The sequence below is a fragment of the Acanthaster planci genome, linkage group LG07, assembly GCF_054643075.1.
Source record: "Acanthaster planci isolate LZ-2023a linkage group LG07, COTS_SCS, whole genome shotgun sequence".
NCBI lineage: Eukaryota > Metazoa > Echinodermata > Asteroidea > Valvatida > Acanthasteridae > Acanthaster > Acanthaster planci.
In genome coordinates this window covers 14161485-14182997 of record NC_141783.1, presented here as the reverse complement: position 1 = coordinate 14182997, position 21513 = coordinate 14161485, and the positions used below count along the sequence as shown (strand labels likewise).

At 42.9% G+C, this 21513-nt stretch overlaps 2 protein-coding genes across 5 annotated transcripts; one reads left to right on the top strand and one right to left on the bottom strand.

The window, feature by feature from the left end:
• The first annotated feature begins 4806 nt into the window (after positions 1-4806).
• On the top strand, positions 4807-6490 carry LOC110980886 (armadillo-like helical domain-containing protein 2). The gene is made up of 2 exons (XM_022237941.2): positions 4807-5142; positions 5550-6490. Exons 1-2 carry the CDS (start codon positions 4932-4934, stop codon positions 5978-5980), a joined length of 642 nt encoding a protein of 213 aa, XP_022093633.2. The 5' UTR covers positions 4807-4931; the 3' UTR covers positions 5981-6490.
• Positions 6491-6855: 365 nt separating this feature from the next.
• On the bottom strand, positions 6856-20129 carry epn1 (epsin 1). 4 transcript variants are annotated; one of them, XM_087139313.1, is made up of 5 exons: positions 19973-20129; positions 17801-18515; positions 17069-17268; positions 12528-13534; positions 6856-11979 (listed from the first exon to the last, which is right to left on the bottom strand). In XM_087139313.1, the coding sequence occupies exons 2-4, from the start codon at positions 18324-18326 to the stop codon at positions 12551-12553; spliced, it is 1710 nt and encodes a 569-aa protein (XP_086995439.1). In that variant the 5' UTR covers positions 18327-18515; positions 19973-20129; the 3' UTR covers positions 6856-11979; positions 12528-12550. The 4 variants fall into 4 exon arrangements, with proteins under 4 accessions (XP_086995439.1, XP_022093630.2, XP_086995440.1 ...); XM_022237938.2 differs by having other exon boundaries at positions 12528-13438; XM_087139314.1 differs by having other exon boundaries at positions 20001-20095.
• Positions 20130-21513: the final 1384 nt, after the last annotated feature.

Genomic DNA, 21513 nt, shown 5'->3' with positions numbered 1-21513 from the left:
TATTTTTGATCCCGGCGGGGTTTACAATAAGACAGGCCATAATCAGCAGGCATCGTAGAAATATTTCTATGAATCTCAAATTTAGGACCAATGGTCTCCAGTTCAGGGTATAAAGCCCGAAATTGCGGACCTGTTTTGGACAGAGGTGGGCGGCTATCTTCTGGCCATAATCTTTAATTTCCAGTTGAAAAAACCGTAAACGGAGGCCAACGTCTTTACGAGAGTCAACAGGCGGCGCTATTTCGGTCCGATTTTGCACTGTTTTCTACATGGGCGCATATTCGGTGTAGTGTAACCCTAGACACGTCACTCACACTCACACAGGCAAGCTGGTCACCATGAACTTCTAGGGATTTGATTTAGTGGATTAAAGAGAACACTGTATGATATAGATCTATTACTACTTAACTACTCAAGTTAAGTTTAAAAGCTGAAAACCTGCGAGCAGTTTCAAGGTCAGAGGGACAGGGGTTTTAGACAAAGGTCAATCCGAGGTTTTCAACTTGAGATCGCGATTGGTCGAATGTAGGCCCATAATACCAAGAGACTGTGTGGGGCCGGGCAAGTATTCGCACCTCGGCTATCTCCTGTATTTTTTTATGCTGGGTGACCTGTTTCTTTGCTTTGATGAAAATATCTTGTAAAACTTACTTAATACAGAATTGGCAATAATCAAGTTTCAGTTTATGATTAGTTGCAGAGTTGGGATAAATTTTCAGAGGTGGTTAAGATGACATTTTGGAGAAAATAAGATCTGTGCTTTCCTTTACAACACAAAAGACAATTTGGGCTGATTAATGGCGCAAATAAAATTTCATTGCATCGTTCGGTTTTGCTTGAAAAAAGGAAAAATGAGAAGAAAAGTACATGTTGGACGCCGGGCTAAACACATTTCTATGAGATGTTAAATGCTTATGTTAGTGAGTAAAAAATACATGCAACAAAAGGTGAGTATCGAGTTGTCCCAGTAGGCTCGCAGCAATCAAGGGCTGCGACCGAAGACGCTTAATGTCTCGTGTTCGAACCACCAGGCCATGGCTCACCCGAAATAAGTGTAGAAAATTGATCATTAAATACATACGCAGTAAGGCTATGGTTGTGCAATAATGTTAATGAATCGACTGCACTATTTTGGAGTGCGCCACCCGTTGTTGAACTTTGAACGGTCTTTACATGTAGCCCGATTGAGCACTGTGTATAGAATTATGATTCTTGCTGAAATAGAGGGTTCCTGTACTGTGTAGAAGTTTGCCATAGCGTTGTGGCACTGTGGATTGGGGCGGTCGTCAACTGTGGCAGTGTTTGCATAATTTCTACAAAACTATACATAAAAAAACACCCACAAAATATTTGACAGCCAACGACTGGAGGACCAAATGTTTACTGCTCAGTGAAACAGACTTGGCACACACAAAAGATGAGCCTGTAAATACCTTCTCGGCGTGACACTAAGAAAACAAAAAAAATTTCAGACCAGTGTCATGGGGTTTGTGCAAAGTGTGTCGAGCGGCGTCCGTACATGGAATACTTTCCCAATGAATTAGGAAATCTGCGGTTTACTTAACACATGCATGGCCAACTTGTGAAATATGAATAGAGAACTATGTATTCCAAACTAGGGACGGACCTAGGATTGTCCAAAGGGGGGCGTGATCCCAGATTTTCCAAAGGGTGGGGGGCTTGAACGAAAGCAGCAATGGTAACATTTGATGCCTGCGAGCGTGTAGCGCAAAGCCTTTCGGCGCAGGGTAGGCGCTCTGTTGTGCAATTTCAGGCAATACGACCCCTCTTTTTTTCTTCTCTCTCCCTTTTTTCCCCTCTTTTTCATTCGTTTGTTTATTTTGGGAAGAAAAAGGGGGCGTACGCCCCCCTTGGATCCGCCCCTGCAAACTATAACAGTCAAGCAAGCTCAAATGAGCCGATCTCCGCCCGGTTACTGATCAAACTATAGCTTGTGCATCGTTCCATGTGATAACATGACACACGTAAACATGGCCCTGATGATGCAGAGCCTGACTTTAGCCAAGGTTGAACTATGCCTTCATTACCATGTTGCAAGACTAGATGTTGTCTAACCTGGGCTAGACTTGTACATGGGCGTCGGGTAGGGGCAAGGGAGACACTTGCCGCTCCCCCGGCTCCCCGCCCCCAGAAAAACGTTCAAACCTAAAAAAGGACAAAATAATGGAAAAACCAAGATAACTGAAAAGAAAGCTGAACAGTGATGAAAATCACCAGTTTGCTTAAATAAATCAGGATATTGATCACCTTCCACTCGTTCCATTGTTAATAGTTAATCAGTCCGTCGCTGATGAGTGGTTTGTCCCCGGCCTCCCCTCGGAGACCCCCTCCCCCCACAAAAATGCTTTCCTCCCCCGGAAAAATCTTGGAGAAGCCTACGGACTTTGACCTTGCCTTAGAATTAGATTAAGCAGTATAAGCGAGGTAAGTTAAAGGATTGCCAATCCTATTAATTTTCTCCAAGGAATTGAAAATAAAAATAAACGCAACAACGGAGAGAACCAAGAATAAAGTAAAGGTATAGAGAAAAACTGCCTCTTTTACATTGCATAACGCGGTTAAAACATAGGGGTAGGTAGCAACTGTGATGCGTTGCCGAACGAGTTTCGTACTATTATTAGAGTACATAAGTTTAGCGTCACTTTGAACCAGAAAGTGTAGTGCAAACGAACGGAGTATGTGCGCGTGTTGGTTCACGCGCTGGTTCTCGCTCTAATGCCTTTTACGCACATACTCGTGCGCCTGACGTAGTCACTTCGGAACTGGTTCTAGATCTCGGCTTGACTTTGAAAAGCCTGTGCGTATAGAGGGCGCATTCTTGTAAACACACATACTACTCCATTTCTTAAACCGAAACGAACTTCCAGAGAGACTGTAAAATGACCATGTTTTACAAGAGCATAACACAGTATGCTATAGATCTACTACTTTAGTTGAAGCCTTGAAAGCCTATAAGCGGATCTATGCGTTCCTGTAAAGAACGAAAGATAGGTTGAATTTACTAATGGCACAACTAAAAGTTCGTTAAATTTGTCGGTTTTCGCCTCAAAAAAAGTTAAAACAAGAGAAGGTATATATTGGACATGATAAACATATTTCTGTGATGAGATATCGATTGCTTATGTTTGAGTAAAAATAATAGCAAAAGGTGAGTATCGAGTTGTCCCAGTAGGCTCGCAGCAAACCTTTTCAAGGGCTGCGACCGAAGACGCTTAATGTCTCGTGTTCGAACCACCAGGCCACGGCTCACCCGAAATAGGTATGGAATACTGATCATTAAATACATACGAAGGATTGTGCAATGATGTTAATGATTCGACTGCACTATTTTGGAGTGCGCCACTCGTTGTTGAACTTTGAACAGTATTCCAAAACCGAAACGAACTTCCAGAGTGTAAAATGGTCATGTTTTACAAGAGCATATTAACACTGTGTGCTATAGATTACTACTTCAGTTTAAACCTTAAAAGCCTATAAGCGGATCTGTGCTTTCCTGTACAGAAAAAAATACAATTTTTTGGATTTACTAATGAGGCAAATAAAATTTCCTTAAATTTGTCGGTTTCCGCTTGCAGAAAAGTAAAAACAAAAGAAGGTATATGTTGGACATGATAAACATATTTCTGTGATGAGATATCGATTGCTTAGTTTGAGTAAAAATATAGCAAAAGGTGAGTATCGAGTTGTCCCAGTAGGCTCGCAGCAAACCTTTTCAAGGGCTGCGACCGAAGACGCTTAATGTCTCGTGTTCGAACCACCAGGCCACGGCTCACCCGAAATATGTATGGAATACTGATCATTAAATACATACGAAGGATTGTGCAATGATGTTAATGATTCGACTGCACTATTTTGGAGTGCGCCACTCGTTGTTGAACTTTGAACGGTCTTAACTCGCGGCCGGGTTGTGCACTGTGTAAAGGATTATATGTTTTTTAAAAAGGCTACCGCATTTCATTCTCGCCAAAATAAAAGGGTTCTTCTGGCAGCTTGAACATCATGTTTTGGCACTGTGGTGTTTAACCAACACTTGCTGATCAACAGACAGAGGTGGTAGTCGATTGTTGCACCTCTTCGGAGGTGCCGCGTGCGAGATGCGGATCGCCTGAAAGCCCCGATGGCCAGATCATGCCCCGTCGGATTAGGGCCTAATAATGGACCTAGGCCTATATTATCAGTTTGGCAACGAGGTAGGATCGTTCAGTTTAGTAAGGCTGCCTTGCCATTTGCTTTTGATCCGTTCCCTTTCCGCCGTCCGTTTCACTCCGGTGTCAACGAACCAATTCCGCAACTTACGCATACGGACACCGTGCGCATTGAAAACGCGTGTTTGCCTTTAAAGTTTAAGTGTGGAAAAACATTTACATGAACTATAATTTTCTTCCGTGATTCGTTGACAGGAAGAATCAATATATCGAAGCAAACATGTTTGCAACTCTTGATGTGCATAAACAAAATATTTTGATATTGTACAGGCTTTCCCCACGTCACTCAAACCCAACCTTTGAAACCCTGCGTTTTTAGCTCATTAATGTAGAGCATACGCTTGGGTGCCGGGGTACATGAATGTTCTTGGAGTGCACATTTCTTGCAGAAACAAAAAAAAAATTGCCGGAGAAAAGGAACAAATGGCTATGTTTACATAATTTCTTAAGATAACTAAGCTCGACGAAATATTTTGACGGCCAACCACTGGACCAAAGCATAAAAGGGTTACTGCTCAGTGAACAAACTTGGCACAGACACAAACGACGCGCGCGTATAACCTTCTCGACGTGACGCGTTTGGTTCAAATTTTGATTATGCATGCACGATTCAGTTTTTAAAAATCTAGATCAGATTGTTGACTGCTGACATAGGTGAAGGTTTTCTTTCGGTCTAAATAAAAGTGAAAAACAAAACTGTGAGTCATGTTCCGGTCGATGCGCCGAGTGTTCGAAAGTGTGGAGAAGACTTTACACACGCTTGCCTCGCACGGGGAAGCGGGTGAGAAGCCTTGGGACGATGAGCCAAACCTTTACAAGAAAGACATCATGATCTGTGGCTCACACCTCAGAGACGGGACGGACGTTGAGATCAAGATAGAAGCTGTGAGGAAGATGGGACATTTGGCCTACACAGGTAAAGTAAGAAGATGGTTTGAAACATTCCCTTGTCGGCTAATACCGCCGTCGTCGTGAATGCTGATGTCACGCTTGCTTTTAACAATCACCTTGTGGTTGTTTTTCATCATGAACACCAAATAAAGACCGTCAAAGCCCTTTTTTTGCCTTAATAGACCAGACTATATCCGGAATGGCTTTGATTTGAACCTGCGACCTCCGAAATTACACACACACCACAGTGTACAACCAACTTCATAATTAATTCGGGCAGTAGGCTTGTCCCAATTTGCCAGTGTTTGTTCGACTTCAAGTGAAAAGTATCGTACTTCAGAATGTCAGCAGACCCAAACTTCCTCGAGATCAGCAGTGAGTTAAACAAGGCCAGTCGGGAACATTTCTAATTTGGGGATATCTTGCCTACAGGCGGAACGGAGGCGGCGAAATGCGCCGGGACCTATCTCCCGATCCTCGCCCAAATACTCAAAGACGAAGCATCATCAGCGACCCTTAAGACGGAAGTGGTCAAGGCTCTGAGCGAGCTCTGCCGAGCACACAAGGACAACTGCGACCGGGTCTACCAAGAGCTAGACCTCATGCCGATCCTGGCCAAGTTCGTCGCTTCCCACTTCGACCCGAGGCTGGTGCGGTGGTCCTGCTACGCTCTGGTCGTGCTTTGCGCGTCAGGCACCAAGGTGGTCCGAGCGCTGATAGACCACACCGAGACGGACGGTGGAAATTTCAAGGAGTGTCTGGAGGAGATGGAGGAGATATCTTGGAAGGGTTGGCCAAGGAATTACGCGGCGGTGCTTAGAGATTTCCTGGGGCACGTGAAAGTGGACTTGAATGTTAAATGAAACAATTTGACGAATGATGTGTCTTACTTGTGGTGATGACATATCAAAGGTAGACCTAAAGTGAAAACATTGAGGTTTAGTTGTGGCCAAAAAGGGTGTTGGATGCTGGGGGTGTTTTGAGTTCATGATGATCAATTCGGCTATGACATAACAGCAGAATACATCACTAGTAAAGTTATCAAGTGAATGTGGTTTGGACATGAACTTGGAAGCTCATCTGTGAAACGCCATGCTATATTAACTGAAAACTGATGAAACACATAATCATGTAAGTTAACACAATTTGTGGGCTCAGTTCCTTTAGAGACTTACCGTAGGAAATCCATTCATTGTAGTGGAAACCAACCAACTCGTCAAGATGAATCAAGGAACTACCGGCCAAACATCTAGTGCAGACCCCTTCAAGTGCATACTTACTTTATGACGCCTGAGACCGCTCAAGTGTCCACTTAATTAACGTGTTGTCCATCACAAAATGCGAAGTCAAGAAGAAAAAACCTGTTGAAATAAGTTGTGCCCTGGACTATCGCTACTGAGTACTTCGTATCCGTCCTTGCTTAGCTCACAAACCAGAGATTCTGCCCCGGTTTGAATCACGAGAACATCGTGCATTAATTAACACCACTCCCACGCGGTCCGGTTCTCTGTTCATCCCTGTTCAGTGGGTGAAAGGGCCGTGCGAAGGACAACAGTGCTGGAAAAAAATGGGGGGAAGCAACAAAATGAACATGAGGTCCGTTGAGCTGAAAGTCTAAAGTGTAAATATCTTCCAACGGCTACTGGAGTCACGGTCTGCACTGCCTGAATCTCATTCATCGTGAAGATCAGAACACAAAGGACTCACGCTCAGTGAACACATAAAGCTAACAGTAAACTCTTGTTCGCACATACTTAAAATGTTATTCGAATCACTATGACGATTGTTAACATTAAGTCGAGCTATTACGAGTATTCAGAAGTTCACAAGGGACCGAACACAGACATCCACATCCAATAGCTCATTATACAGCATTACATAAAGATAATACTCATTACAATGTATTAAACCTATAATACAAGTTCAAAATTTGTCTATATTATGCACAATTAAGCATTTTGTTTTCTTTCACTTAGCTTGTAAATTATGTTGCAATCCGGCAAGCATAGCTTTGCTGGACTATGCTGGCAGCAAACAACAAAAAACCTTATGTGTCTACTTTTCTGAATTTAATCTTTTCAAAATTTTGCTGAATATCCGCCAGTTTACAGATGCTACCAAGCACGTTTGCGGACTACTGAAAAGTCCACGCGAGCAAAAGTGGACTACCGGCTGATGTAATTAGATATGACATCAGCGGGTAATGTTGTCGCAACTGGCTCTGAGCTGTATACGATGCTTAGCAAGGGCACTCATAAGCACCATATCCCAAATGAAAACTTTAAGGACTCATCTTCAAGCAGTAGACTAAACAGTCCAACGCAATTACCTAATACCGAGAATTCATTGCCATAATACGCACAGTAGCTTTGCGAATTGTAGTCATATCAACCAACATTATGCACTACTACACGCATTTAATGTACAAATAGCACAGCTACATTACCAACAATACACCTCATTGTATTTACTACCAAAATAATATACAATATATATTTTATAAACAAATCTTCAATAAGCAAAACAAAAATATGTCTTTACATGAAAAAGAATGCCATATTTTGTCCCAAATCACTATCTAGTACAGATGCAACGACGTTATAAGATACTACGACAGTTTCACCAACCAGCTAATTACATAGTCAATCCTAAACATTACTGAAGCCAAATAAAGTAATCAATGCATATGACTGTCCATTTAACAATTTAATGGTATAAAAAATAATCTGGAAAAAGTATTAATGAAATGTTTTTTGACACAGACATTCATCATTTAACCGACAGCACCACAGCAACTACTCAGCATTGTAATTTTTTTATGATACAATCACTCTACTGTTACAATGGCAAACAAAAACAGTCAAAAACTCACGCACGGCCTAGTTATAGACCAAACCCAAATGCTTGGTTCCAAGGCATTCTGATGCTCCTATTCTTAAAAGAAATAACTGATAACGATGGTAAATAATTGACAGTTACCAGTATTTTTGAGACTCTCTACGTCATTGAAAAGAAAAGAGTTACCTCTATCTTAAAACTGAAGAAATCGCCAACAGAAAAATTCTTCCTATTGCAAAATTTTGTCTACCCTAAAAATAAAAAACATGCAACAAACTAGTTGCTTTGTGTGTGCATGCATCAAATCTTTTCTTTTCCAGAAAGGGCTATAGCTCTTTGTCAATTTTATTCGTTTATGAAAATTTACTGTGGGAGATTCTTTGGATGTCTTTATGCCTTCAGGTGTATGTAAACATTTCATAACAAATATTCCACCAGGAATGCTGTCCATTCCAAATCAGAAGCAATATATTTTTGCCCACTGATACCCAGTCCTGCTATGGCAACCAGTGGTCTGTGGGAGGAAATTTTGTATCAGTTCAAAAAAGTGCATTCTGGAATGCAAACCGATTTTCGTACTTTGTGAAGAAAGCGAAGAAGGAACATTGGAAGAGTCTACATTTATAAACAAATAGTCTTCCCTTGTGACTTGACATTATGGTCGAGACAAACAGTACTGTTCATTGGAAATCCTAGTATATTTTTGATCGTTTACTATTGGGTTGAACAGTGCACATGCATGTTTTGTCTCACATCCACGGACCTCTAGACACAGTTTCTACATGTACAATCAGTGTCTTAGGCAGTGTCTGAAACGGGCTTCCAGAGCTACGGCTAGGTCTACTGTCTACGCGTCTCCACACATTTCCAATGGAGAGAAGACCTAGACCTACCTCTTGACAAAAGATTCGGATGCAGCCTATTAGTGCAACTACTAGCACTTAAATGTGCCGACAAACTTTCAACTGGCAGTTCTTAACTAAAAAAAATATTTCCTTCAAAACAAAAAATGTCAAGGGGGGGGGCTTTCCTCTATTGGTTGGTTTTTAAAAAGATTGAATCTATATGTATAACTTCAACAAGAGTACATGCACATCAAAAGATCTTAATGCTCACATTTGTGCTGTAAATATTCACTAGAATTGAGTCCTAGGTGTATGTGTGTATCCACAATAGTCACAAATGCCAATGAATAACCAGAATTCAATGCTTTTCAAAACAGAAAGGAATTGTTAGACCCACTACAACATTCAATGAGCTACTTTATCATTGTTTTGATGTCTCTTAGAAATTATGATACTGTGTACACATACATGTACGATTCACTTGCTGTAACACTGATGGTGTGGCTATGCTTTCTTAGTTAAAATGTGTAGGATACAGAGACTTTGCTCATAAATATAAAAATGTACTACAATGGTTTTTGAACGATTCATGCATTGTTCTGGTTGCTACTCAACATCCGCATGCTTCAACTACACTTCAACAAAATACAAGAACCCTAATGAACTAATCCATCAAGCTCTTCCCACTGCACACATGGTTGACAGAAGGCGCAATTCTCCAGTGCCATGCTGCATGCCTTATAAGTGCAAGCCTTTGGGGGGGGGAAGGGCTAGGTCTGCTGAGGTTGGTCTCATCAATGATGGGTCCCTGCTTGATGAATTGGTCTGTGAGGCTGGGGCAAAAGGGGGGGAGGGGGAGAGGGAAAGGGGAATGACAGTGTGGAGAGGGTCAAGTGGGCGGCTCGGGACATGCAACATTATGGCTGCTGCAACATGAAATGACCTCATGGTAGTTGTAACGTCAAGCAACATCATTGATTTTGTAACACCAAAAACGACAGCCAACTTAGTACCATGCACAATATATTACACATGGAGGGTTCAAAACCTGGTTGGCAGCAGCAACAGTGCCATAAAAATCTATTATTTTTCAAACTTTCAATTTCTCTCTCTGGTTCAATTCATGCCCAGTGTGAACATTTTTATTCATGTAGAAAAGGAAAGTTGTGGTTTGCAAAATGAATTGGCAGTGCCCTTTCTACAGAATCAAGTGTCTCCCTTCACATAAAAAAGTACATTTGAATATATACACAAGGAAACCATGGAGCAAAGCAAAGAAAATGTGCGTGACAACATGTAAAAGAAAAGCACACGTCTGTGCTTATAAATTGTGAAAAGACTGCTACTCAAACATGTCCAAAAGTTGGATTAAAACCCACTTCGGTTGGGCTTCCAAATGTTATTTAATACCCTAAGCTCTATGGCAGGATCCCATCCAATGGGTATTAGTTTTTAATCTTGCATTTATACAATAGTTGAATACACCCTCCGAATCTGACAGATGGGTTGTTATTCGCATGTCACTGAATAGTTGGTACAAAGGCATGGCACGGCCGCATCACAGCAATAGATGTTCTATTCTACAATCACAAGATACATTCCAACTCAAAGGTGATGCAAGGGATTTCTTCAGGCATTGTTTAAAACAAATAATTAATGCTTGGCATTCATGCAGCGAAAAGAATAACTTCATTTGGTGACAAATAAAACGCTTCATTCCACCTGTCACTTCATGAAACCACTCCAACCACTACACTTCTAAACATTTAATACTGCAGTGACATTGTTTGCAGCACCGTTTGCTGCGGAAGACGTTTTAAATCTTATCTTTCAACTTTTACATGCGGGAGTGACTTGTCAGCTTGTTCTCTGCTCACCAAAGCACATAAAACATGTAAAGGTGTAAGCGCCCACAATAAATGATAAACTCAGGCATTTCGAATTTTTAAATAGATATTGCCAATGATCTCAAATAAATGGTTCCAATCACTCAGTTCTTCCAAGACAATAATATTAAGAAACAATCAAATTAAGACAAGTCAATTAAATTTAAACTCTCAGCAGGGACCAAACCATAAGACCACTTTCTTTGCTGAACATGAACGCGTGCTTTCTCATAAAAGCGTTTCACAGAATCCACAACTAGCATTATCATGCTTTTGATACAGAACTATTTACACAAAGTGTTAATTCATTTATTTGGAAAAAAGAATTGTACTGAAGAACCAAAATGGTCAATTTGTACGAAACAAAAGATACACATATATTGTTGAGACAGGCCTCAGGCCATTTTGGTGGCTAACTCAAAGTGCTGATGGTTAGTGTTCCCTATGCAAACATACAAGTACAACTTGAAACTATAGTAGTAATAACATCAAGTGCGCTTAGAATTTGGACTGTTGGCAGCCCAACTCGGCTCTCGTGGTATTGATTCCCACTTGACACTTGGAAAACTTGGGGGACCCTTGCAGTGTACAATTGAACCATGTTGGCTGTGAGTGTGCATCCGAGCCCACGTTTGAGGGGATTTTGCTTAACATGCACAATCAACCTGCTGACTAGTCAACTGCTGATGTGGATCTTGATGTTGGCTGGCTATGACGTTGAACCAGAGGTCATGCCATGGCCAGCAGTCAAAAGAAAAACAAATTGCATACATCAGAAATAAGGGTGGGAATTTACGTTTGGTTTGAGAAACGTTTACAGAAACTTTCCCATACCGTTTGCAGAGGTCGCCGCCACCACCTGCCTCGGTGTTTTCATATATGCATAATTACATAGTTCAAGAATGCACATGGTCCAACCAATGTAAAAATGTAGACTGATGTTGGGCCATTTAAAAGCAAACATGGATGCTGAAAGGGAAAAAAACAGTACCTAACAGGCATCGATTACAATAAACATGAATGCCAGATTGAGTCAATCAAAACATCCAACCTCTAAATGGGACGATTCCATTGAAACATTTGGGAAAATCTGTAAACGGATTTGGAACTTTTTTCGTTTAAATGTCCCACCCTTAATAAATAACATACCACTCTAAGTCAGGGTTTTTTTTTGCTTGGCACAACTGAAGCACTGCCCTGTGCGAGTACCGGTATATATGCAGTTATCCCGCAGCTGGTAGCCAGAGACACTGGCCATATCAGAAGAAGATTGTGTGCATGAGTAGATAGAATCTGTGGGACAACAGAAAAGATCAAAAACCCATAAATATGTTTCAAACAAAAGTGCCTACACGGACGGGACCGTTCTTTACTCTAATCCAGTAAAAAAAAGCAGTTTGCTACTCTGTCCGGAGGCTTAACTGTAAATGTAGACTTGAACTCAGCCAAATTACGTAAGGCTGGGCAGGAGGTGCTGATACATACATGTCCCTTGACTGTGTCGTACAGGAAACGGTAGAACAATGACTACCCGCCACAAAGGCGGACGCGCCACGATTTGTAGGCTCTCATTGGACAATCGCTGAAGTTGCACGTTTGCTTCTGGTTCCATGGTTCCATGTAAACGGCATGTAACTCTATGTGCAGTGCGCGTGTGCAGTCGGCGTGGTTTAAATTGAAGTGACGTTACACATACGAACCGGACGGAGAAGGCTTGTGGCGACACCATGCAGATAGATCTCTTTTGGAAGAGGTGTAGAATAATGGTTGGCCACAAAGTTTTAAAAAGTGTAATCAATAAAACAGTGATAGCATTTTGGATGGAAGGCATTATGTCTTACCTGTTGATAGAGGCGAGTGGACCTTAAAGGAGGAAAGGGTTGTTTGCTTGCTGAGGCTGCATTTGATTCTGTGACGGCCCAGAACTCATTGGGATTAATGGGGGGGGAAGTGAGCTTCCACCCATCGCTGCACCCCCACTGAAAGCCCCGCCACCTGCAGCATACATCCCACCCTGCTGAGACATGCTCATCATGGGCTCTGCCCTCATCTGGTTGATGGTCGGGGCTGGCTGTCGCTGCTGTTGGAATGGGTTGCTCTGTGGTGCCGCCATGCCCCCTGACACCCCCCCACCCAAGAACGGATTGGGTGCCTGGGGCATGAGCTGGGCGGGCTTCGGGGGGCCCACCAATGCATCCAGGTTGACTAGACTTGAGTTCTCGCCCAGGAAATCCTCTGGTTTCTTGGCGGCCGATAACTTGGAGGGTAAAGAGTCTTCCATGCCTGTCAGGTCGAATGCCCCCGCGCTGGTCATTCCTTGTGAGGTCGCAACGGGCAGGCTGCCAAAGAGATTGCCGTTGCTGCTCGGTGGGGCTGGGGCAGCAGCCGTGTTGGAGCGGAGGAGGTCAAATTCGGCATCGGGATCTTTGGGCTGATTTGAAGGCTGGACAGCCCAGGGATCATTCTGGGGGTTGACAGCAACAGGAGCAGCCACCGGTGCAGGTACTGGTGCAGGTGTTGGTACCGAAGTGGCAGGGCTCCCCCATGGATCGGCAGCGGGTTGGACAGTAGGCGGAGCGGGGGCCCACGGATCGGCTGCTGGGGCAGGTGCTTGGAGTGGAGGTGGTGCAGCCAGGGCTGTCCAGAGGTCGCCCTGAGCAGCTTGCTGTGGTGCTGGCGCTGCTGCAGCTGGAGCGGCTGCCCAGGGGTCATTGGTCGGTGGTGACTGGCTGAGATCCAGCTTGCCTGAGTTCTGCGGGGAATGGTTGGGAGGGGGTCTGTGAGCTCTGGCCATGGCCAGCAGGCTGGGCTGTTTCTTTAATGTTGGTCCAGTTTGCTCACATCTGTTCTGTGCATGGCAAAGGCCGATAGTCAAAGATTTCATTTGTGTTTCTGGTAAAAGCCTTCTCTGTGGCATTTATCACTTTTTGTATCCCTCATGAAATGAAATGAAAAATGAGTGGTAAATCAAATCACTTGAAATCAGAGGTCTGAAAACAGAGATGTGATTTCAAAAAGTTTTTTCAGGCACGGTGAGTAATTAGAACTTTCTTGCAGGTGTAATGACTGGTCATTAGTCAACCAAAGACAAAATTAATATCTGAGTAATGTGACAGTCGGACATTTCAGCACAGATATTCATAATGTGAGCAGATTGAACCCAAAGTTTACAAAGTAAGTATTTTTTTTGTTAAAAAATAAATGTTTACCAAAAAATAAATAAATAAAAAATAACATGCGGTCATATATGTGACTTTCTTATCGTACACTGTATTCCAGGTTTTGTGAAGTAACTAGGAGAAACTGCACGAGGCATAAATATGGCAGAACAGAAAATCAGAATTTTGCACTACAGTCAATATCAGTGGATAATACACGCTAAGGTCATTCCATGAGGTTGAGGCACAATTTGTGACGGTGTCCTTGTTACATCCAAAACTTTTACCACCTGTCATGATCTGTGGAGTGGGTTATTTACTCTGACACACACTTCTGTACTCAGCCTTGCAAGATGTATAACAATGTCAATTTGGAAACCACACGCAGGGAAATAGCTGTTCATTTTTATGGAGCCCATGTAACAATTGACACCATGACAAATTGTGCCCCAACCTCATGGAATGACCCACTATCCGAGAATTATCAGCATGTAAAACTCCAAGAAACTAAATGTCAAGATTATGAACAAGCCAGTGCCTCTAAATGTGGAAATCAAAATAAGTTATTCAAACACAGCACTTTAAAAAAACATTCATTTTCTGCAGTATTAAAAAAAAACACTGAAAATGTTAAAATGTTAGTGTTGTTTCAGACTCCATTGCAAAGATGAAGATGTATCTGGGCATGCTCATTACAAGTGGCTTAAATGTAGGCATTTGTAAAAGCTAAGGTTTTGGACAGGGACAAACAAAAGAAAACAACCACTGGCATTTATCACTTTAAAAAGGTCTGAGCGCCTATCAGATTGACAGTTTGTCATGCATTTACATGTATCTAGTGCTTTTCAATACACAGGCCCTTCTGTCATGGTCTTCCTCCCTATTAACCCTAACCCCTTGGACTTTTTTTGAGAGGCACCTTCCTGAATCCTTCAAAATCCTCTTATTATCTGAGCAAAAAGTTGCATTCAGCCTAAGTCCACCAAAATCCTCAAATATTTCTTGAAAATGCTCTTTTGAGGGGTGCTCACTGTCCCAATCCTTCAATATCCTCTAGCAATTCCTCCCATTATGTTGAGGCAGTGCAAATGGTATCCTGGAGCAGTATGGAGGATTTCACATGTAATGTGGGCCTGAATTTATGCACGACTGAACATAAACAACACGAGGTCTAACCCATAACCTTGAGACAATGCATCCTTCACGATCAGCAATGCAATTTTGCCCTGTAGCCTCAATCCTCCAAAACCGCCCGGAGGATTTTAAGGATTGAGGCTGACTAGGGTTAACCAGACCTGTCAACCTTTAGAATCGCAAAAGTGTATTCGGAGGTTCCAAAATGTGTATTTTCCAATAAAAATGTGTATTTTACCAAACAAACAGGAAAGACAAGCTTACAAGTACCTTTGCGTGACTACATACTATTTGAACTTTAATACTTACTCGTGCAGGCTTAAATGGACCTTATAATTTTCTGGTGTTGCTCACAGCAGTTGCTTTCTTCCATTTACGCAACAGTTCATTTTAGTGTGCACGTTGCTGCCATTGCCTGGCTGTGGCTTGGGTGTATATTTTGTTTGTGAGAGAGTCTGACAGGACTGCAGTGCTGTGGGTTGCAGTCTTCGTTTCAGCGATGACGCGGTGTTTACCGGTCATGCTATTTAGCATCAACACATACAACTAGTACTTGAACTAGCGTCAACAAAGCGTCAACAATTTGAAAATACCCTCTGAGGATTTAAAAGTAGTTTTATCTAAATTTAGAGACTCTAAGATCTGCCACTGTGTAAACGAACGTACACTCCACAATGTATGCCGATCGGTTTGGTATGCGACGTTCCGATTGGTTGATACATGCGCTACAAGGGGCATGTGTACATCGCGTACACCAATCACGAATGCTCTACTTTATGAGTTCGCGATATCTAACTGCGTGAAATGTGGCTTAGTCTTGCTCGCAGCTGCTTTAGCAATTTTAGCTTAGATTTCACACAGCACACTCTTTTTCTCTGTCCGTGTCAAAATTATCGAAATCTGTATTCTAAGGTGATAAAAACGTAAAGTCGTGTTTTCATCAATTTTTCGTACAAAATACGCCAAAATCGTACTAGTTGGTAGGTCTGGTTAACCCTGCCGGATGAAGCATACTACAATGAGTGCACAAGTCTGGTCCACTGTTAGGTCTTGTGGTGGCTGGCAACCACAGACTCCGTGGCTGTTTGGCCTTTAGGATGGTCAACCTGTTAGATCTTATTGCAGTGGGCAGGCAAGCCACTTTGACCATGCTTTGACAAAAATACTCTGGAGGCTAAGGGTCAAGGAGTCCAATCCGATTGGGGGCAAACATGCTTATATGCTACTGAGCATGACACTTTGCCACATTTTCTACTTCCTTCCTTGAAGTAGTGGGAGTGTCAAAACAACAAAACCACACTCTGATGAGAATGCCTATCACGGCTAGGGCTGTTCCCCAAGATTTGGAACGGAGTCAAGGATGAATATACGAGAGTACAACAGTTTTTACCACCTATACAAGTTAGGTATATAGTGATTATCAAGGGCATGGTGTTTGAATGGCAAAGTGTTAACAAAGCATGAAAAAGCATCCATCTATGCAAGCTTATAGATGAGGATGTTTTTGAAATACAGCATGTTCACATTCCAACCATCATCTTGCAAAACGGAAACACCCCACAAAAATGGAATATCCCAACGGGAAATGGAACTCCTCTGTTTTTGAGAGTGACCTGAATTAATCAAGGGCCAGCGGGGTCTGCCTTGTGCAAAATAAAGCAAATGAACACATCCCAAATTACACTGAAATTAGGAACTGAAAGCCAGTGTTACACGCCAACTGCTGTTTCTTATGACAACCTGATTCAGTTTTTACGAAAAGGAAACCTGCATGCCCGGGAGCTCAAGGAAAGTTGGCCCAAAAGGTTGACGCTTTTATCTTAAGCCGCTTGCTAGTCTGAGACAAGAGCCGCTGTGATCAGATCAGCCCTGATTTCATCAAACTGCTAAAGCAGAAACTGTTGCTTAGCAGATTTATGCACCGCTCAAAAATCAGGTGAGAACAAGCCACAAAAATGCATGGCGATTCGCTGGTCAGTGGCTTTTGACACAGAACTACAAAGGGGGAGCCAGCAACTATTTCCTGGGCTGAGGCAATTTCTGAGCTTAGCGGTTCTACAAAACTGGGTCTAGCTTTCAAGCTGCCGTACCTCCTCCAGGCTCTCGTTGATGGCCATCTCCAGTCGTATTCTCTCGTTCTTCTGCTGCTGCCTCTCTTGCTCCGCCTCCTCCTTGCTCATGGCTAAGGCCAGCTGTAGCTGCAGCTCCTCCTCGTTGGTGGTCTGGGGCCGGGCCTGCTCAATCTCTGACGTCAGGTTCCTGGTAGGGGGTGGGGTGGAGCTTGGAGCCGCTATTAGGGCGGGAACAGAGCGATGAGAAAAAAGCGAGTTAGAAGAACACTAATCATGTTTTGATCACATGCAGCTTTCCTCGTTCTACTCATCCATCAACCTTGCAATAACAGCTCGCACAAGTAAAATTTTTGCACATGAAAAGTTAGGGAACCGTGCATACTTTGAGCACAAGAATTGTACATACAGAAGGGGTAATATACATAGTGAAAGACTTCAGGGCAAAATACTGACATGTGGGTACGCAATGCACATGTATCACTGCAAAGCAAAAAAGAAGTCAAACTTAATGGGCAGATATTACCCCTCCTTTGGTTGTACAGCACAAATGTGCACAAGTGCCCAAGGTCATTCTCTTGCATGTTGGTGCAGTGCACAACACAGCACAGATGTGCTTCTTTGAAGTGTTTACCAAGTGACCCAAAGAGTGACTTCAGCATAGGAGGGTTAAAGGAGAATTGATCTCGGGTCAAACATAACAAAAAAGTTACCTCCACTAAGAAAATTTGAGAGTTATTCTCTGAAGATTACCTGGAGTTGTTCCTGCTGACGAAGAAAATGTGTCTGTCCTAGAATTGCTCCCGATACCCTGGTTTGCCTGAGCAAAGCGCTCCTTGGCCTTCAGAGCCGCCACCCGCTCTGACTTCAGCCGCTCCTCGTTCTTCAGTAGCTCCACGATCTGCTTGGACTTCTCCCGCACATTGCGGCCCACGTCCTGGTTGTTGGAGTCATAGAACCGGAAGTCCTTGAGCGTGTTGATGTCCACGATCTTTTCCTTGCACTGCTGCGCTACCCGCTCCGAGCCGGTCTTGATGATGTAGTCCAGCAGCACCAGCGCCTTGTAGACGTGCCGCCAATTCTTGCCCTTGTCGTTGATGCGCTTCCAGATCATGTCCATGATGTCGGTGAAGGCCACCACATTGTAGGTCAGGTCCGCGATTTCTGACATGGTGGAGCTGGCTGGGCCCCAGGGATCATTGGACGTTGCATCCCGCACCTTCCTTTGGGAATCATTGTAGTTTTTGATCACGTTCTTGATTTTCCTGCTGGTAGACATCTTGAGGGGATGATGTTCTTTCCTCAGTCCCAAACCATACAAAACCACGTGCAGTTACTGACTTCCAGCTGTTTTTTTCCCCTTTTCAGTGCACTAGCTAGTAGAGTTTCACACTTGCACTGATGTACATAGAGTTCACAGGATAAAAGACAAATGTTCTACAAATCCAGATCAGGTAAGTTAGTCAAGCTGCAAAACAGATGGGAAGAACTTAGTAACATGTGTCACATGAATATATGCCGCAGGATGAAGGTTTGTAACAAATCAACCCTCACCTCCCAGGTCTTTCAAAAGCGTTTGGAGGTTTGGGAGACACTATTACTTTAGATGGTACTTGATACTACTTAACTCTAACCGCCCAAGGGTTGCTTGAAATCTTTTTACATTCATCATTTGATTGACTAAAAACCACATTTTTATACACCAAAACGATCCATTATATAACGCTTATTACGTTGTTAGTCCTCTTCCCACACCTGCAAAGATAAGTGGACAAGTACTATTGATAGATTGCATTTAAAATGTTGGCATACACAGAGCAGCACACCCAGGGCCAGCCTGCTTGTATTTGGTGTACCATACCCCGATTACATAACGCGCACATTGTACATGTCCAACCAAATTCAATCAACCTTGAAGTGCAACGTAGACTAGCTCTCATTCCGTCTATGATGAATTTTTACGCACACAATTTTTTTCTGTCAGGTTTATAAACTCCCGATTACTTTGCAGCAGTGTTATAGCTACACCCGTCAGGGATCTCCACCACAGCATTCTACCATCCAGCACTGAGCTTGATGAAACAGCATACTGACCGGTACAAAAATCCTTAAAACTTTCATATTATTCATAAAAATTTCATATTATTACCTGGAATAAAAAAAAAATTCTTAATCAATTTGGAAAGAAAAACTCACTGAAAAGTGATCTAGAGTCCCCTTCGGACCCTGGACCCCCAGCTATGACCCATGAGACTCTAGTCACTTCCCTCCCTTCGCCATGATTACTAAATTGTCCTGCACTAAAATATGGCAGGCTATTGCTAGTAGGGCCTGTGGGTAGGCGCAGACAGCCGGGAGTTTCACAAAAATACAGGTAGCAACTACACCGCGGCCGGTGAAAATAACTGCAACGAGTGCACGCGTACGTACAGATCAAAGAAAAGACTGTATAACCCAATCTTCGGACTGGCTGGTGCGTGCATACGTCGCCAAGGTCGCTGTTTTCACCGCGGAGACCCTGTCATTTTGCAAGAATCCCGGATGTCCACAATGCACCATAGTACATGAAAGTCAAGTAGTGTAACATTGCTTTGTTTGTGGCCATTTTTTCCCCATTTCAAAAGGGACAAATAACGACTTTTCTTAATTAATGAAACTTTTGAAATAATAAAAAGGTTAGGCCCTAGTCAGCAGATATCCACAGCACGCATCACACCAACTAAAGTTTTGCACATGTTCCATGATATTTTTTGTAATACTTTACTGCCTAGTGTAATGACGCAGCCCATTATATGCGTAGGCTACTTGTCCGAACATTTCCGCCCTTATTTTCAAAATTTCACACCACAGACAAACGTAAATTAAATCACCAGATAGATCACCGTAAAACCTTATCATAAAAAAATCGGAATAGTCGCCTCTTACCACTGAAACACGCAGATAAGACGCTCACCTTCCAATCTTCGCCCAAAATGTGAGTTCTTCCGCACGACACGAAACATACATCATGCACTAAATGCTGAAACAGTAGGATCTCGCAAAAACTTTACTGTTCCGGTTTACTGGTACTCTGCATTGTGCAGTTTGGGAGTGAATTATTGAAGTGACCAACTTTTATCATTGACATCTCGCGAGATTTTCCATGAGAAAAGACAGGTACGCCAACAGGGGGCGCTTCTGATGGTGACGTAAACGCCAGTCGGCCTTGAACAGCCCTCTGCATCAGATCTTACGTATTTGACCTTGCATCTGTAGGACAGCCTTTCCCAGTCTGAAAAGATCTGTCCTTGCTGGTGAAGAGATGGACATCAAGAAAGTTGAAGGATGGTGTTTCCTCTGCTTAAATTTCCAATCACCTGGCCTTGCATTGTGGGCCGCCCGTTGATTAACTCACAAGGGATAGGAGCAAGAGTCTACAGAGTTAAAATCAACAGCAAGAAAAGTCGGGAGGCTGGACCACACTCCGTCAATTGGGACAGGAATGCCCCTGGAAATGTAAAAAAAAAGAAAAAAAAAAGTTTTTAAACTAAATAAAATAAAAGGACAAACCAACAAGCCCGACAGGCGGGTGCGCCGAATTTAAATGGCTTGTTGGTCTTTGGGTTTGATGTGATTTAGTACATACATGTACAATACACGCACAGTTGTTTTACATACGAAGTGTGGATATTCCTTTGTTCTTCTGTGGTTACGGTAAATGCTCCTTTTTCTCTCACTAGGCCATAGGATAACTCCTTTGAGCTGGATTTTGATGATAATTTCCTGGACTATTCCTCTTCATTATGCTACGGATAACCTTGACCCCAAAATCATGCCTCTGAAACTATTTTTCAGAGAGGGGAAAACATTGTGTGGAGGTGTGCAAGTCCACACAACGCCATCGTACCTTGCATTATGTGGAATACTCTTGTGCAGAAGTCCACACTATGATGTATGACACGCCTGTACACCTTTTTGGTCCGGGTTTTGCAAGAGTTTTGTGGAAAAAAGCCTTTGAACAATTTTGGCCAGTTTTGTTTGTGTCACTGCTTTTCTGGAGCAAATACCGTAGTTTGCCGCATATAAGAGTTAACTTCTCGATTTTGGTAAATCAGTCTCGCTGTTCGATCAGTTGTCAATAACATCGCAACTAAGTATCCCCCTTTCCCCCAAATTAGCTGGTATCATCAAGTTCGCCTGAAGATGGACGTTTACGAGGAAGAACACCTTCTCCGACCCCCCCCCCAAACCACACACACACCCAATCTAATCTGGTACTAAGTTTTGGTTAGCCACGGGCCAACTCATTCTTTCTTATTGTTGAGGTTGGTTGGTCGGTTGGTTGGTTGGTTGGTTGATGGCATGTCACATAAATGCCGCTTATGCCATGAGAATTAGACATGCATCAGATACACGGGCTGTCATGTCATACCATAGTACTAGCTACCACTAACTGGACTTGTGTGCAGCGTGCGTTCGACGTTGAA

Bases quoted from the DNA above. Each gene is read 5' to 3' on its own strand.
- epn1 (XM_087139313.1), bottom strand. From the start codon at position 18,326: ATGTCTACCAGCAGGAAAATCAAGAACGTGATCAAAAACTACAATGAT. The intron at 17,269-17,800 runs GTAATCTTCAGA...CCGCCCTAATAG, and splicing joins GTCAGCAGGAACAACTCCAG to CGGCTCCAAGCTCCACCCCA. The intron at 13,535-17,068 runs GTACGGCAGCTT...TGCCATGCACAG, and splicing joins TCAACGAGAGCCTGGAGGAG to AACAGATGTGAGCAAACTGG.
- LOC110980886 (XM_022237941.2), top strand. From the start codon at position 4,932: ATGTTCCGGTCGATGCGCCGAGTGTTCGAAAGTGTGGAGAAGACTTTA. The intron at 5,143-5,549 runs GTAAAGTAAGAA...TCTTGCCTACAG, and splicing joins GGGACATTTGGCCTACACAG to GCGGAACGGAGGCGGCGAAA.